The sequence below is a fragment of the Corapipo altera genome, unplaced genomic scaffold, assembly GCF_003945725.1.
Source record: "Corapipo altera isolate COAL_440 unplaced genomic scaffold, ASM394572v1 113, whole genome shotgun sequence".
NCBI lineage: Eukaryota > Metazoa > Chordata > Aves > Passeriformes > Pipridae > Corapipo > Corapipo altera.
This window is the reverse complement of record NW_020884895.1, coordinates 3,742,779-3,756,473: the sequence shown is the minus strand read 5'-3', so window position 1 is coordinate 3,756,473 and position 13,695 is coordinate 3,742,779. Positions and strand designations below refer to the sequence as shown.

The window sequence follows — 13,695 nt, the reverse complement described above, 5'->3', positions numbered from 1 at the left end:
TGCATGGTTGTAAGCATTTCAGTGACTTCATTACAGATAATTATTTATTAATCTTGATGAGCTTCAAAGAAATCATAGAGAGTGTACTATAAATGCAATAATTTGCCTTCTAAGAAGAAAAAATATATACTAGCTCATGTGTGCAGCCTTACCTCCTCCTTGTTGACAAGTTCTCATCACTTTCACTGGTCACCAGGACTCTGCTAGATCCTCCTTGACTTGCTTCATGCATCACCTCAATCTGAATAAAAAGGACATGTTAAAAGTGAAAATATTTAATTGCTGATGCTTTTATTTAGGGCACTTTAACTCTTTGCAAGAATAAAAAACAGATCCTACCTAACCTAGCAAGTCACTAGACAAGTTAAAATAATTGAATTCTATATGTGCAGGTTGTAAATCAAGAATACCTCGTCTATTTTTATTCTGCTTCCTTGCTCCATGTTGCCATGGGAGGCATTCCTGACTCCAGGCAAAGTCATTGTATTCTTGCACCACAGAAGGTGAATTATCTCCTTGTGTAGATAATTACAGGCATGATAGTCTGTTACTTAGACTTTGAAATGCTGTGGTTTTGATTTGTGTCTCAAGCCAAACCAAAGACTTTTCAGAGTTCTTTGTAGGGTGCATATGGAGAAAGCTGGGAATCCGTCCTGTGCCTCTGAGAAGTGTCTGTGTCCCAGGAGCAGTGCTGGTAAGACAGTGCTGAGCACGTGTTCGTGTGCAGGGGCTGTCCCCAGGCTGAAATGGAGCTTTTTGATTGCTCCAGTGTTTATTTTGATAAACACTAACCTTCTCCCTTGTCCAGTCTTGCAGAGTTAGATCATTTCAAGTGTGCTCCAGGACAGTTTTAAGCAGATTTTTCCTCCTTTTGCTTTAAGAGCACCAAGTACTACTTGGACTTACTGAAAAGCCAAAATCTTCAAATTCAGTAAAACAACTCAGCTTCTGAGTTCTCAGTTAATCCAAGCCAATATCTAAACTCCAGCAGAGTCTTTTAGTTCCTGAGCACTTTCATTTTTAATGGCTGATTCTGGAGGGGAAAAGTATCTTACATTCAATATTGCAAAATTATTTATGTGGTTGATGATAATGATGGATCCATTAATAAGCTGTCCTCATCTGAACTATTATCAGAACAAAGGAGAACCAGCTCTAGGTTCCTGCTGATAACTGTATTTTATTCTGTGTTTATTGCTGAAGTTGTGGACTGTTCTGGCCATTTCAGAAGATGGACCAAGTTTAATTTTTACTTTCAGCTTCAGGGAAATTAAGATGAAATGTATGAGCAAGTCAGGGGTGTGGTAACAGAAGAGCTGGGTTGAAGTAGCTTGTATTATATCAGAAATTGAATAATAGAATTTTGCCAGGTAGACATTTGATACATTTTTTAGCTTTTCAGGCCTCCTGCTAACACTTCCTCCCTGCTAAATATTCCCATCCCCCCAGAAAAGGAAAAACAAACAAACAAGCAAAAAAACCCCAAAACTGGTTTTGGCCTGTGTGGAATTCCTGCACTAACAAGATTAAACCATTTTTTAATATTTAGATGAAAGTAGTACATCCATGTTTGGGTGTCACTAGTGTAAGAAGTGCTAATGTATAAGTTTTGGTCTGTGAATTATTAATTAAAATCAGAAACTCTAAAACGCTTATTTTACAAAAACCCTGTGTAATAGTGGACTAAACTGGAGAAGGCACAGAGAACTAATAAAATGTGATCTCTGTTATTGGATGTGTTCTCATATAAAGCTCACCTTTAAAAATCTCTTTTAAAATAACTCATGAACTATGAAAAAGTTAAAAACTGTAAGTTCAGGGACTATTGTGTCATCTCCTCTCCTATATAACCTGCTTTAAGTTGAGGTATTTATTTTCCCCAGAGATGTACTGAAAAAGCTTATTCCCTTCCTCTTCTTCTCCCCCAAGCTGCTGAACAATATGAAAAAAGCTACTTGCTGTTTCCATCACGCTTTCATGAGGCACCCAAATCAAGATCATACCTCATACTACCCAACTTGTTTCATGATTCTTTTTGAACATTCATTGTATTGTTCCCTTACATTCAGGGCTTATGTTTTCTTTCTCAAAACATACCTTAAATTACATTTTTTACCATTTTAATGATATAATGGCCTAAAGAGCCAATAATATGAATCTTAATGCAGGCAAGTTGCAAGAAAATTTGGGCAAAGGGCTACTGTTATTTAAAAGGTTGTGAGCACTGTGTATGATTTGACCTCTTATTTTTAGTAAACTTAACTAAAGGGGATGTTGGCAAAGGTGTGACATTTGTGCACAGACCATTCAGAATATAACCTCACTGGTATTCCTCTTATCTCTCCCAGGCATATTTAGGTGGTCTAAACCCAAACATTTTAAGACAAATGAGGTATTGCTTGAATTTGAGAGGGGAAAAGAAGAAAGAAGTCTGTTCTCTGAAAGTGGCTATTTCAGCTAACTTGGGCAAATGAAAAGTTTTGGGATGCAGCTGCAGTTCATCATAGTTTCAAGACCTGCAGATGAATGGAGTATCTGAAACCTGTTTCCAGTGTTAAAATACTCAAGGAAGGCCAAACAGCTGTTTTGGTAGCTTATTATCCCAGTCAGTGTCTACAGCTCAAAGCAAAGACTCTCTGCTGTAAGGGCAGGATTCTTACATGCTGTCAGGCTTGGGAATAGAGAGGAAAGGATAAAGATGTCCAAACAATCTTAAATAGATTCTTGTTGTAGAAAGAATAATGCAGGAAATCTCATCACAGAGACACAAATGCCAGATAGCTTTCCCTGAAGGTTACTTGCCTATGCAGGCACAGGTAACAGTGGATTTTCTTGGGTTTTGGCTGGTTTATTCCTAAGTATTACATGTCTAGTTTTAACTCCTTTACATAGAAATTACCCTTTAGAAAATATTAAAATGAGGAAAAATTTATAACTTTGTAAAACCCTGAACATAACACAACTCGAGCTGAATCGGATTACAGTTTTAGAAACAAAGTAGTTCACATGCTATAAGGGAGGATGGGCACTTTGGCTGCATTTTAGTGTATTATTGTTGGACATTTCTTCCACATTTCCACTTCCATCCTTTGAAGATTATTTCTCCTTTAGTGTAACTTGGTTTTCCATAAATGCTTTTTAACGCTATCGTCTGAGTACCTTTCAAACTGCAATGTGGAGTGTAAAAAAAATCCTTATCAGAGAGTCAACTTAGAAATGTTTGATATTTCTTTTTTCTTTTTTTTTTTTTTAATTCCAAGTGAGTAAACCTATATTTATATGGTCTTGAGTTCTCTCATAATATGGGATGTCCCCAAATCACAGGTAATCCTACCTTAATTCCACCTTTAGTCTTCTTAATGCTTTTCTTTTTTGATAACTCTACTTCAGAAACTGTCTTTGGAGGGCAGGAAATTTCGGTGGACCTCCTGTTGGTAGCTGAAGGAGTCAAAAAGAGAATAACATTAGGAAATGTGTGCTGAAAGTTGAAATTCTACTTCCTAATAAAAGCAATGAGCAAAGATCCCAACACATCAGTAGTAACTGAGACCTGGCTTAGAGAACTGAGCTGTGTGTGGTTGGGGTAGCGATGGACCAGCTGGCACAAGGGATGGGCCACCTTGTTCAGTGCTCAGATTGACATCCAAAGCTCCACAGTGTAATGACTGGTTTGGCTTCCCCTGGGAAAACCATCTTTAGGCCAGCACAGGTAAATGTTAGCCAGCTGTATCATCACTTGGGTAATTGTCACTTGCACAGTGTTGCTTGTGTGGGTTCCCAAAGAAAGGAAGTTTTGGTTCTGGTAATGGTTTGGCAATGTTGGATTAAAGGATTGTGCCCTGAATGTTTTCATTACATGAACAAGTTTCAAAAGAGTAATCACAGGAGTTCAGCAAGTCACTCTGACATGGATATAATAATAGTGCATCTGAGGAAGCAATTTCAGAATATGCTCTGTCATGTCAGGTTTGAGGGACATTGCAGGCTCTGCAAACCACAGTTGACAGAGAGGTGTCTGATGCTACTGGACAGTCACTTCTCCTGAGCCTGCTGTCCAAAGGAAAGGTTTACAATGAACTGTGAGAAGGGGAATCATATATTTTGCTTGAGAAGAAAATAATCTCTGTTACAGTTTGTATCTGTTTTAAATTGATAACAAGCTCACAGCACACACTATATAAGCACAAGGCAATCGGCTCTCTTTTTTTTCTTAGTTGCTGAATTGATATGAGCAACCATTCATGTCATGGTGAAAACACATACAACACCAGAAGAAATGGTGAAAGAACCTGGGTTAGAAGAACAAAAAAGAAAACAAAACAAAATTGCTGCAATTCTGAGATAAGGTCTGTTTTATTTTTATTCTGGGAAAACTTTCTTATTGAACAAGAACTTGTTATTTTCAAATGCATCTGGTAACATTTTGAGATGGTTTCACCAAGTTTAATGTTTTGAGGCATTGAGAGTCTTGGTGGTAATTAATAACTTTTTGGGGAGAAGCTGAGGGGTACAGTAACAAAGATGCAGACATCTTTGAATGAAGAGGATGTAGTATCAAAGGATTCATGTAGGAGGGGGTTTAACACTTTTTAGAGAAGAAACACATTAACAAAGTTTCAGATGCCCTTGTCATTAAATTCTTCTTTCAAGGTAGTTTTAAAAAAGGCACATAGAAGCAACCAAATTATATTCAGTTAAAAAGACAACATATCAGTTTCACAGACAACAATAATGGAAGTCAACGTTTTTTCTACCCTGTGTCTTTTCAGCAGCCTTATCACACAGCTGGGAAGAGAATTAATTAAAGCAGCTTCTCTCCAACTCTTCTCTAAATCTTCTTGGATTTATCCAATGCTGAATGACATGAGGACTTGGCAATGTCCATTTCATGCCTATTACCTCTGCACAATGACTCTATACTAGGAGGTTTCCTCAATGGAACAGTGAAATCTGGCAGCCACCAGCAGCTATAATCAACTAGAGGATTCTCATGGTTCCCAGGACTGAGCTGAAATGCAAATGTCTTCTCTCTTTGGCTCTTCCATCACTCTCTTTCAGAATATACAGCAGGGGATTTGTTTTGATTTTGAGCACTACTTTCAACAGATGCCTTTTTCCCACCCCAAGAAAGCTTTCCCTGAAGTAGTAATTGTTCTCTCAAAGGTATTTTTATTTCACCCAAAAAGTGGTGTACTGACATTTTGAAACCAAGGGGACAAAAAGATGCAAGATAAAGCATATAGAAGCTATTGATTCTCTTTGTCAAAGTTCTTCCTACCTTTCTAATCTGCAAGAAGGATGATTTATACTGTTGGCAAAACCAGAATACCAACCTTCATCAACTATTTGATAAGTTTTCAAATGGGTCCTTTTATGGTTTCCCCCATGAATGCCTGAGTAAAGTGGTTATAAGCATTAGCAAATTCACTCTTTTCCATACTAATGCACCCTGGAGATTCTATTTAGCCTTAAATTCTCATCTACCACCATCTTGACAAAATGCAGATTGTGATCGTACCTATCACACTATACACTGTTATCTCCTAGAGCTTCTCCCAACTATATCCTATTTATACCTTGAAAAATCAGCATTAAAAGAAATAAATCTAAGACTTGACTACCAAGACATTGTTTCATACTCTTACTAACACACAGGCATCCTGAATACCCTAGATAGTCTGCCAAGGTCTAGTTGCCCTATCTAAATCTGGGTTCAGTCCACTGGATTGTTCTAGAAAGCTAATTCAGAAATTTTATTGTGTTGTGTTGTGGAAAGAAATGGAAGCAAAGGAAATAACTTCAGAAAACATGACAACTTTTGCTTAGAAGAGCACAGTCAGCAATACCATGTTGTTTGACCTATTCATTAATCAGAAGACTTGAGGGGACAGTTGATACTGGTATGAAAATCCTGGCTGAAAGCAACCAGCAGAAAAAGTGGAAATCAGTTAAAATTTTGATGTCTGGATCACAACTTGCAAATTCAGACAGCTCCAGGTGATCCAGAACAGCTTAAGTGAAAGATGGCACATTCACAAGAAGCCCAAGTGCAGGTGCTCCTTGATCCAGCAGCAATTACTCAGGTCAGTTCACCAGGTTAGTCTTGGCTTCTTCAGTGTGAGATATTTCAGAAAAGGAGGCAGGTGCAAAGATAAGACAAATTCAACTGCATATATTTCAGAGATGAATTTGATTCAGATTGACACAGCGAACTTCCTTTTCCAATTTGACCCAGAAATGAACTGAAAGCAGGCAGCAATCTGTTTTGGTCATGCTCCAGAGAATTTGTCAGTTATTGACTGGCCCATAGTCAGAGACTGCTGCACGTCACTACCTTTAAGTAGTTTCTGGAGCACCTTAGAAAGAATACCTGACAATTATTATTGCACTAATTACTGTGGAACTGGAAATATAAGGGAAACTCCCTTATAAAATTCAGCACAGTTGGCTGTTTCAAGGTCAGTACTGTATTGTACTGCTGAGGAAGCTGAAAGTTAAAGTGTTGAGCTGCCTACTGAAAGAATAAAGGCAAAGGAACAAAGGAAGACAAGTGGGGTGTCTCCTTGTAGAATAATATTCCACATAGAGGAGCCTTGCTTTGTGCTTCTTATATTGGCAGATTTTCCAGGGATTTGACAGCAATTTTGCTAGAGCAAAGAAATATAGATTATATTGCCTAAAAATGGAAAAGTCTGCACTAAGCCATTGAATGATATAGCAAAGATGCTCTGGTGTTTCTTTAGCTGCCTAAATATTCTGTTTTCTCATCACCACAATTCAAAACAATGATTTCATCATTAATGATCTTCGAACTCACGTTTCCTGTTGGACAGCACGAGCAGCAAACCCCAATAAAGTTTAGCAGACTAGTTGTTTCCATGCCTGTTCTTGCCAAAGGAATTTGATTCTGCTGTAGGTGATTAGTGAGAATGCACAAACTCTCACACAGAAAACATATGGGGAAAGATGTGATTGGGAAATTCACGCAAAACCTGAATGTAAAGCATTTATTTGAGGAAGTCTTTGAATGCCTTACAAGTGCTGGGCATGTATTATAACCCTTGACTACAGAGTCTATGTCTCTTGCTGGCTAATGAGTTACACTTATTCAATATCTTGAACTATAGAAACAAGTGGTTTCTCAAACCATTAATGAAAACCACATGCAGCATCTTTTCTGAGTCAGCTAATCTGTCTGCAGCCTCACTTCCCTGCACACATCCCCAGACTCTTGCAAGACATTCTTCCTTCATCCCCTATCCAGATGTTATTAGTTAGTGAGTGTTATGCAATAGTGACTATGAGGAATGCTGGAATGGATCCAATGAGCAGTTGTATACATTTAACTGAGATGGAACCAGCTTAAGTTATATTATTTAAAGAATTGAAAAGGCTCCAGCTGTGTTCCCCCATATGAATCTCAAGTTCCAAGCTGGCCTTCTAAGATGCTTGTATGGTGAATCATGGATTTTGTATGTGCAATGTGCTTTTAAACATGTTATTTGTTTAATGAGCTCACAGAAATTTTGACATCTCTGCTCCTATATTTCACATTTATGTTGCACACAAAGAAATCTACCCGTGAATATTTTATAGCACTTTGTACTGCCATGTTCCAGCTCTCACCACAAAGATAACTAAAGCAAGACAATTTTCCTAACCATGGTCACAGGATGGCCAAATCACCTTTTACTGAAGTTTTCCAAGAATGTGTCAGGATGAGAAGATAGCCTTTGGGAAAGTTTCATTTTGAAGAGTTAGAGTTTGGGAGAATTACAAGCAAATTAAAATAGAGAAATGCTAACTGCAATCATCCCCAATAGCTTGTATTCTCCTTTACAGTTCTGTAATTTGTCTCTAATCTGTGCCTGGCAGCCTAGAGGCAATACTGGCCTGCATGGTTTGACTTTGTGGACCTATCCCACTTCACTCCAGCTAAGGAGTTTTGTACAGAAATGCAGAAAACAACTGTGTAGTCAAATCATCAAAAATTATGCCCTCAGAAGTAAATCAACAAAAATATTTCCCTACCAAGTGCCAATTCTCTCCTCCCAACACATACAGGGACAAGTTTAGCCATCAGCAGTATTCAAGCAGCTTCCACTGGGAGTAGAGTTCTCCTTAAAATAAGGTTATATACACTACTTAAATATTTTCAAGGCACTCATTATAAAAAGGTCAACAGAGGGTTTTATGCCTTTTCTGGGTTGATCTGTGAATAATACTTAAGCAGATTCTCACAGCTAAAATGTGCACCAAGTCCAGCTGGCACAGACTTTGGAGCATCACAATAATTCCAAAACTAGTTTTTCAATGTTGAACAGGCCTGTCCCTGCAAAATTTGAAAGTTCATTTGTGAAACCAAAAGCTTCAAGCAAAATTGGGATTAATCTAAAATTTTGCTTCAGAACTTCCAGACCCACAGTGTTGAGTGAAAAGTGTTGAGTGAGGGAGAGTTTACAGCAGCTCTGAGCTGCCCTTCTGGATCTTCCCTAAGCTTAGAGTTTGCTGAGAGTCAGTCACCAGTGACCATAAAGACACAGACATAACCTGTGACAGTCATTTCCCTGATGGAAACCTGCCCTTCCTCTCAGACATGGTATCTGCTCTGCCTGTGTGCACCTATTTGTCCATGTAAAACGGAGAGTCTGACAGTATTTCATGTCTGAGTCTTCATATCTGTGAAGATTTTTCCATTAGCACCCTGAATTGGATTGAATTTTCCCTACCACTCCTTATTTGGAAAATGGATAGTCAGCAAGGAAAAACAAAACAAAATCTATTCTGGAACAAACATAACTTCTTTTCCTTTCACAGACAACCGCTGCAGTGCTGCCATGGTATTGTTACTCTGTTGCCTGGGGACAAAAGCCTTTCTTTCTAGTCTTCTATTTCTGTTTACAACATTTTATTGCCTTTGCCTGCTTTTATATTTATGCAGCCTAGGAACATGGCATTTTCCTGTTGCCATATTCTATTTTGCAAGCTTTTAGAAATATTCAGGTAAGTCCTGGCTAAAAAATGACAATGAGTATCTGTTTCAAAAAGGTGCTCTAAGCCTCTCTCATGTTTCCAAGATGTTGCTCAATAAATTCTCCCCATAAGTAAATGTTGATAGTGCATTGATCCCGTGAATGTGAAGAAAGGACACAGAGGAAAGTCCAAAAGAGGGTAGCTTCAAGAAGAGCAGAATTTCGCAGCCTCATTTTCAAGGCTTGGAATAGGACTCGGTGTCCCTGTTTCTATTCTCAGACACGTTTGAGAGTCAGACTGTAAAATGCCTTGGTAAATCACTCAGTTTATCTGTGCTTCAGTTTTCTTTCTGAAAAAAAAAAAGAGGTTAAAATACTGACCAGTACTTGCCAAGTGCTTTGGCATTGTGAGGGAAAGGGCACTCAAGAATTTCAAAGTATGATTCTTGGTAGCTGACAGCTGGATAACACCCAAAGGATGCCATTACACAGAATATATGAATGTACATGTACTATTCACAGCTGTTAAAGTAACTGATTGTGAGCCTCTGGATAAGCTGTAGATAGTCAGGGTTTGTTTCTTTGTACAGAGATACTCTCGGTCAGGCACCTTCAGCAATCTGAATGAGATTTTACAGTCTACTTATCAGTGTCTGAACAGAACTGAGTTGCACTTTGCACCTTCTCAAAGAACAACCAGAGTAACATTTAAAAATAAATTTCATCTACCTATTATTTTGCAACAGGACGTTAGAGGCTAATCCTTGTCGCACAGTTATCCTGTATTGGGTTGTAAAACCCTGAACTGCAATGCAAGGGGCAGAGCAATGGAGCATCTTGTGATTTTCTGTGAAAGCTGATAGTATGGGATTGGTTGTATGGACAAGAATCAAAACTTAGAGCACTGTCATGTATATACTAGTGACTGTTCTATAAGGTTCTGTCTATACCAACAAATTAAAAAATCTGCAAGTGCTTTAAAATGAAGAGAAAGAAATTCAAGAAACAAAATAGAGACTGCATGCATAAACTAAACAGCAAGATTAGCTTTTAGCCTGAAGATGCAGTTTCACAATAGGTGAAAGCCATCCTCAAATGGTACTAACACTGATGGGGACTAACTGCCTCTGACCTGCTGACCCCATAACCTCATTTTCTGCATCTTCCTTTGCTTCAGCACTAGTGGCCACTCAGTGAATATGATCAACTCTGATGTTAGTGCTGCTTGGAGCAGGGGATTGGGGTACATGAACTCCACAGCTCCCTGCATTTCTGTAACTCATGCCATGGAAAAATAACAACTACATTTTTACAGTCTGTTGATTGAGTTTTCAAGGCAAATCACAACTCCTATGGCAAACTGATGCCCACCTCAGTGCAAGAGCACATTGCTGGAGGATGAGTGTGTGGCAGAGCAGGACCTCTTCACAGGCATTGTGTTCTCAGCTTACCTTAAGCCAATAGTGAAGCTGAAACTTGAGGTAGCAGCTGTATGTTAAGAACATGCTAAGCTAGTATGGTTTGGGGGGGTGAAGTACAGATGTCAAACTAACACGGTAACAGGAAGAAGATGATTTTCCTTGGTAAGAAAGGATGAGGGTTGCAGAGCAGAGGAGAACAGGGACATTGATGTGACCTCCTGCTGATATGCCTAGAAAGCAAAATGGTCAGGGTACTGCCCATCCTAATCTTCCTGTTGAGGAAGAAGTTTATTGCATGCTCTTCTTGGAAATTAGTTTTTTTAAAAAGCTTTTTGGTAAAGGTTCCCCTTTTAAAAAGCCCTGCGGTTCCAAAGGGGCAATGCCTTATTGCCACCAAGCACAGCCACTGGTCTCCAAGATGCAGTGTCTCAAATTAGCTTCACCCATGTTCCTTTTGCAGAAAACAGCTGTCTTGGTTAAAGGCACATGAAAACTTCAAATCAGGAACTTACAGTAAATTCCAAACAGAAGCAACGTTCAACTTTTATAGTTAGCAGAGGACAAGCCAGAAAGTGAATGAACATCTGTGTAGAGGGAAAAAAGCAAAACTTCCACAAATGAGGCAGTGTCACTAGCAAACCCTTAATTTGGCAAGTATCTGATTGAAACTTGAGGTATTGTGACCTTTTAAAGACAAATATTCACATTACAGTATATGCAATGTAAAAGAGGTTCTCGTGCTTACTTTCCAGGCTTGCAGTGACTACCCTGGCTTGAGTATGCAAGAACTGGCAATATAAGACACACTGGGAAACAGTATAGAAATGTAGATTACACCTAGGAAGAGAAACCTGGGGGTTTTTGTTGGTTTGTTGGGGGTTTTTTGATTCACCCTTGTCTGTATGTTTGTAGTGACAGATATTTCACATTCATTTTTCATAGCTGGACCTACAGGGCTGACACTGCACATCAAGTGCAAGTCTTCATTCTGATAACAAAAATTAAACATCACCATGTGGACAAAACATTGGTGTGTGTCTGAAAGTAACTGCTCATGGCCTACCTACTGCTGCTGGCCTGGTAATCTTTGGTGATGCTCGTTTTGGGGAAGATTCAGGATGTGGAGCAACAGGTTGTACTGGCCGGGTCTGTTTGGCTGCCAGCTTCTTCAAACTTACTTGCCTCTTGTCAAACATTTCTTGTACATCTTCAAGTTTTTGTACAATTCTTTGGGCGTTGGCCTTGACAAAGAAAAGACAAACAACAAACACTTGTCAGTGCTGGACTAAGTTAAGAAAGTACTTGTGTTACCAGACAGACTAGAGCTGAAGATGACACTTTGCTGCAGTTTAATGCAACCCAGTCCACACACTCCACAGACATCACAGTTTCACTGACCAAGACATGGTGACTCAGGCAGTATTTCTGACACTGCTCAGAAGAAAATCACGTGTGTTCCATGACTACTCATATGAGCAAAACTCATTGCCCCAAGGGCTCACCTCTGTGCCCTTTTGGAATAGGGAAAGAGGCATATTTTAGCAGACTCAAATATATAGCCCAGGACACTCTCAGGTACAAAGCATTTGGTAATTTTTAAATTCTAAGTGAGTGCATGCACATCTGAGAGGTTTTACCTTTATTTCAGGGGTGAGGATCATGTCAAACTGATTGTAGAACTCCTTTGGGTTAGAGAGCTGGTGTTCCTTGGCCGTTACCAGGAACTTCTCAATTTCAACGAGTGCAGTTTCAGCTCCCTCTTGTGACTGGCACTTGTCCACAGCTTGGGAAGCTAAGAGGTAGATTCCAGCTTCACACCATTGGCTTGCCTTTAAAGAAAAATGGGGGAAGAAGGACTCATCATCACTGACAGTCCATGTTGTTAAGTGTTGCTTCTACTCTGTGAAATACAGATTTGCCCTAATATGTCACTAAAAGGGATGGATGTTACTTCCTAGCATGCCACAGTTCCTGCCCAAGTCATCCCACCAGGATATGTAGAACTGGACTTGATGAACTGAACTTGCTGTTCAGTTCAGCTCTCATGGGCTAAATGGTCCAGTAACATGTAAAAGAACAATACTCTGAGCAAAGAGGAGAAGTGTTACTGCAAATCGAATCTCTCAGCTGTACTACCTCATTTGAGTGTTCAGTCACATAATTAACCCAAAAACTGAAACCATATCAAAACTCTCCAAAACTTTTTAGGTCTATGAAACTCAGTTAGAAATACTCCAAAGAAGGTTTACATTGCTGGAATAGCAAACAAACATTCTCAAAGCATTTATCTTGCTATTCTAGCTAGATCAGAGAAATTGAAAACTAACAAGCAGTAAATTGTTAATTTTTAAGCACTGGAATACATTTGGTTCTCATTTCAAATTTAGGTCTAGCTCAATTTTCCTGAGTTTATTTCTTATTTTTCATCATTTTAAGACCATACTTATGAGAATCTACTGCTGCAATGTTTCTACTTATATTTACTGAATGAAACAGAGAAAAAACAAACACAACTTTTTATCTTCATTGTAATTACCTGAGCTTATAAAAACATTCGTTTTCGGTAGAACCTTGGCAGGGCTGTTACCTGAGAAGGTTTGCTCACCTTATCTAACTGCTTATGCAGCTCAAGAGACTTTCCCAAAATATCATACTTTTTCTTGGTCTCATTGGTAAAGTCATCACAAATCCGCCTGAGTTCAACACACTTTGGTCTAATGGAGTCAACTGCATAATGATTGTTTTGGATGAGCTGTTCTCCATGAAGAGCTAGAGACTGAGCCTTCTCCAAAGGTTCCTGTGAAATTAATGAGAAAAATCCAAAGTTAGATCTTAGAATGACATTTATAATAATGACAGTCCATCTCTGTAAACCCTGCTGTACCCTGAGGGTAAAGGTTTGGGATATAGATATAGCTGATGTCTTACTTTATATTTACATTGAAGACCAACTTTATTGTCAGTGAGTACACTGAAACTTGAGAGGTTCCATCTGAACATCAGGAAGCACTTTTTTACTGTAAGGGTGAACAAACACTGGAACTTGTTGCCCAGAGAAGTTGTGGAGTCCAATTCTTCTTTCTCCATACTGGGGACATTCATTATACAAGTTTTTTTCCCCTGCTTTTTCCCCCCTGCTTTCCAAGAAATGAACTGGAACTACTGGGTCTCAGCAACCCTGGCTTCTGGAAATTAGGATCTGAGTTTTGCAATTTAAAATAATGACTCATGAGAAGAGAGTAAATGGGATGTAAGGACAGTGACAAAGAAGTGTCTGGAATACCATGTCTATAGCAGCTAGA

At 38.9% G+C, this 13,695-nt stretch overlaps 1 protein-coding gene across 15 annotated transcripts in view; it reads right to left on the bottom strand.

Annotated features, from left to right (window-relative positions):
• Positions 1–13,695, bottom strand: part of MCF2L2 (MCF.2 cell line derived transforming sequence-like 2) — a 160,958-nt gene that overhangs the window by 81,431 nt on the left and 65,832 nt on the right. For all 15 annotated transcript variants that reach the window (XM_027647534.1, XM_027647522.1, XM_027647524.1 and 12 more), the window contains exons 11-15: positions 12,999–13,190; positions 12,031–12,222; positions 11,457–11,634; positions 3,335–3,438; positions 153–241 (exon numbers count right to left, since the gene is read on the bottom strand). In XM_027647534.1, coding sequence (XP_027503335.1) covers positions 153–241; positions 3,335–3,438; positions 11,457–11,634; positions 12,031–12,222; positions 12,999–13,190 — 755 coding nt within the window. The remainder of the gene's footprint in view (positions 1–152; positions 242–3,334; positions 3,439–11,456; positions 11,635–12,030; positions 12,223–12,998; positions 13,191–13,695) is intronic.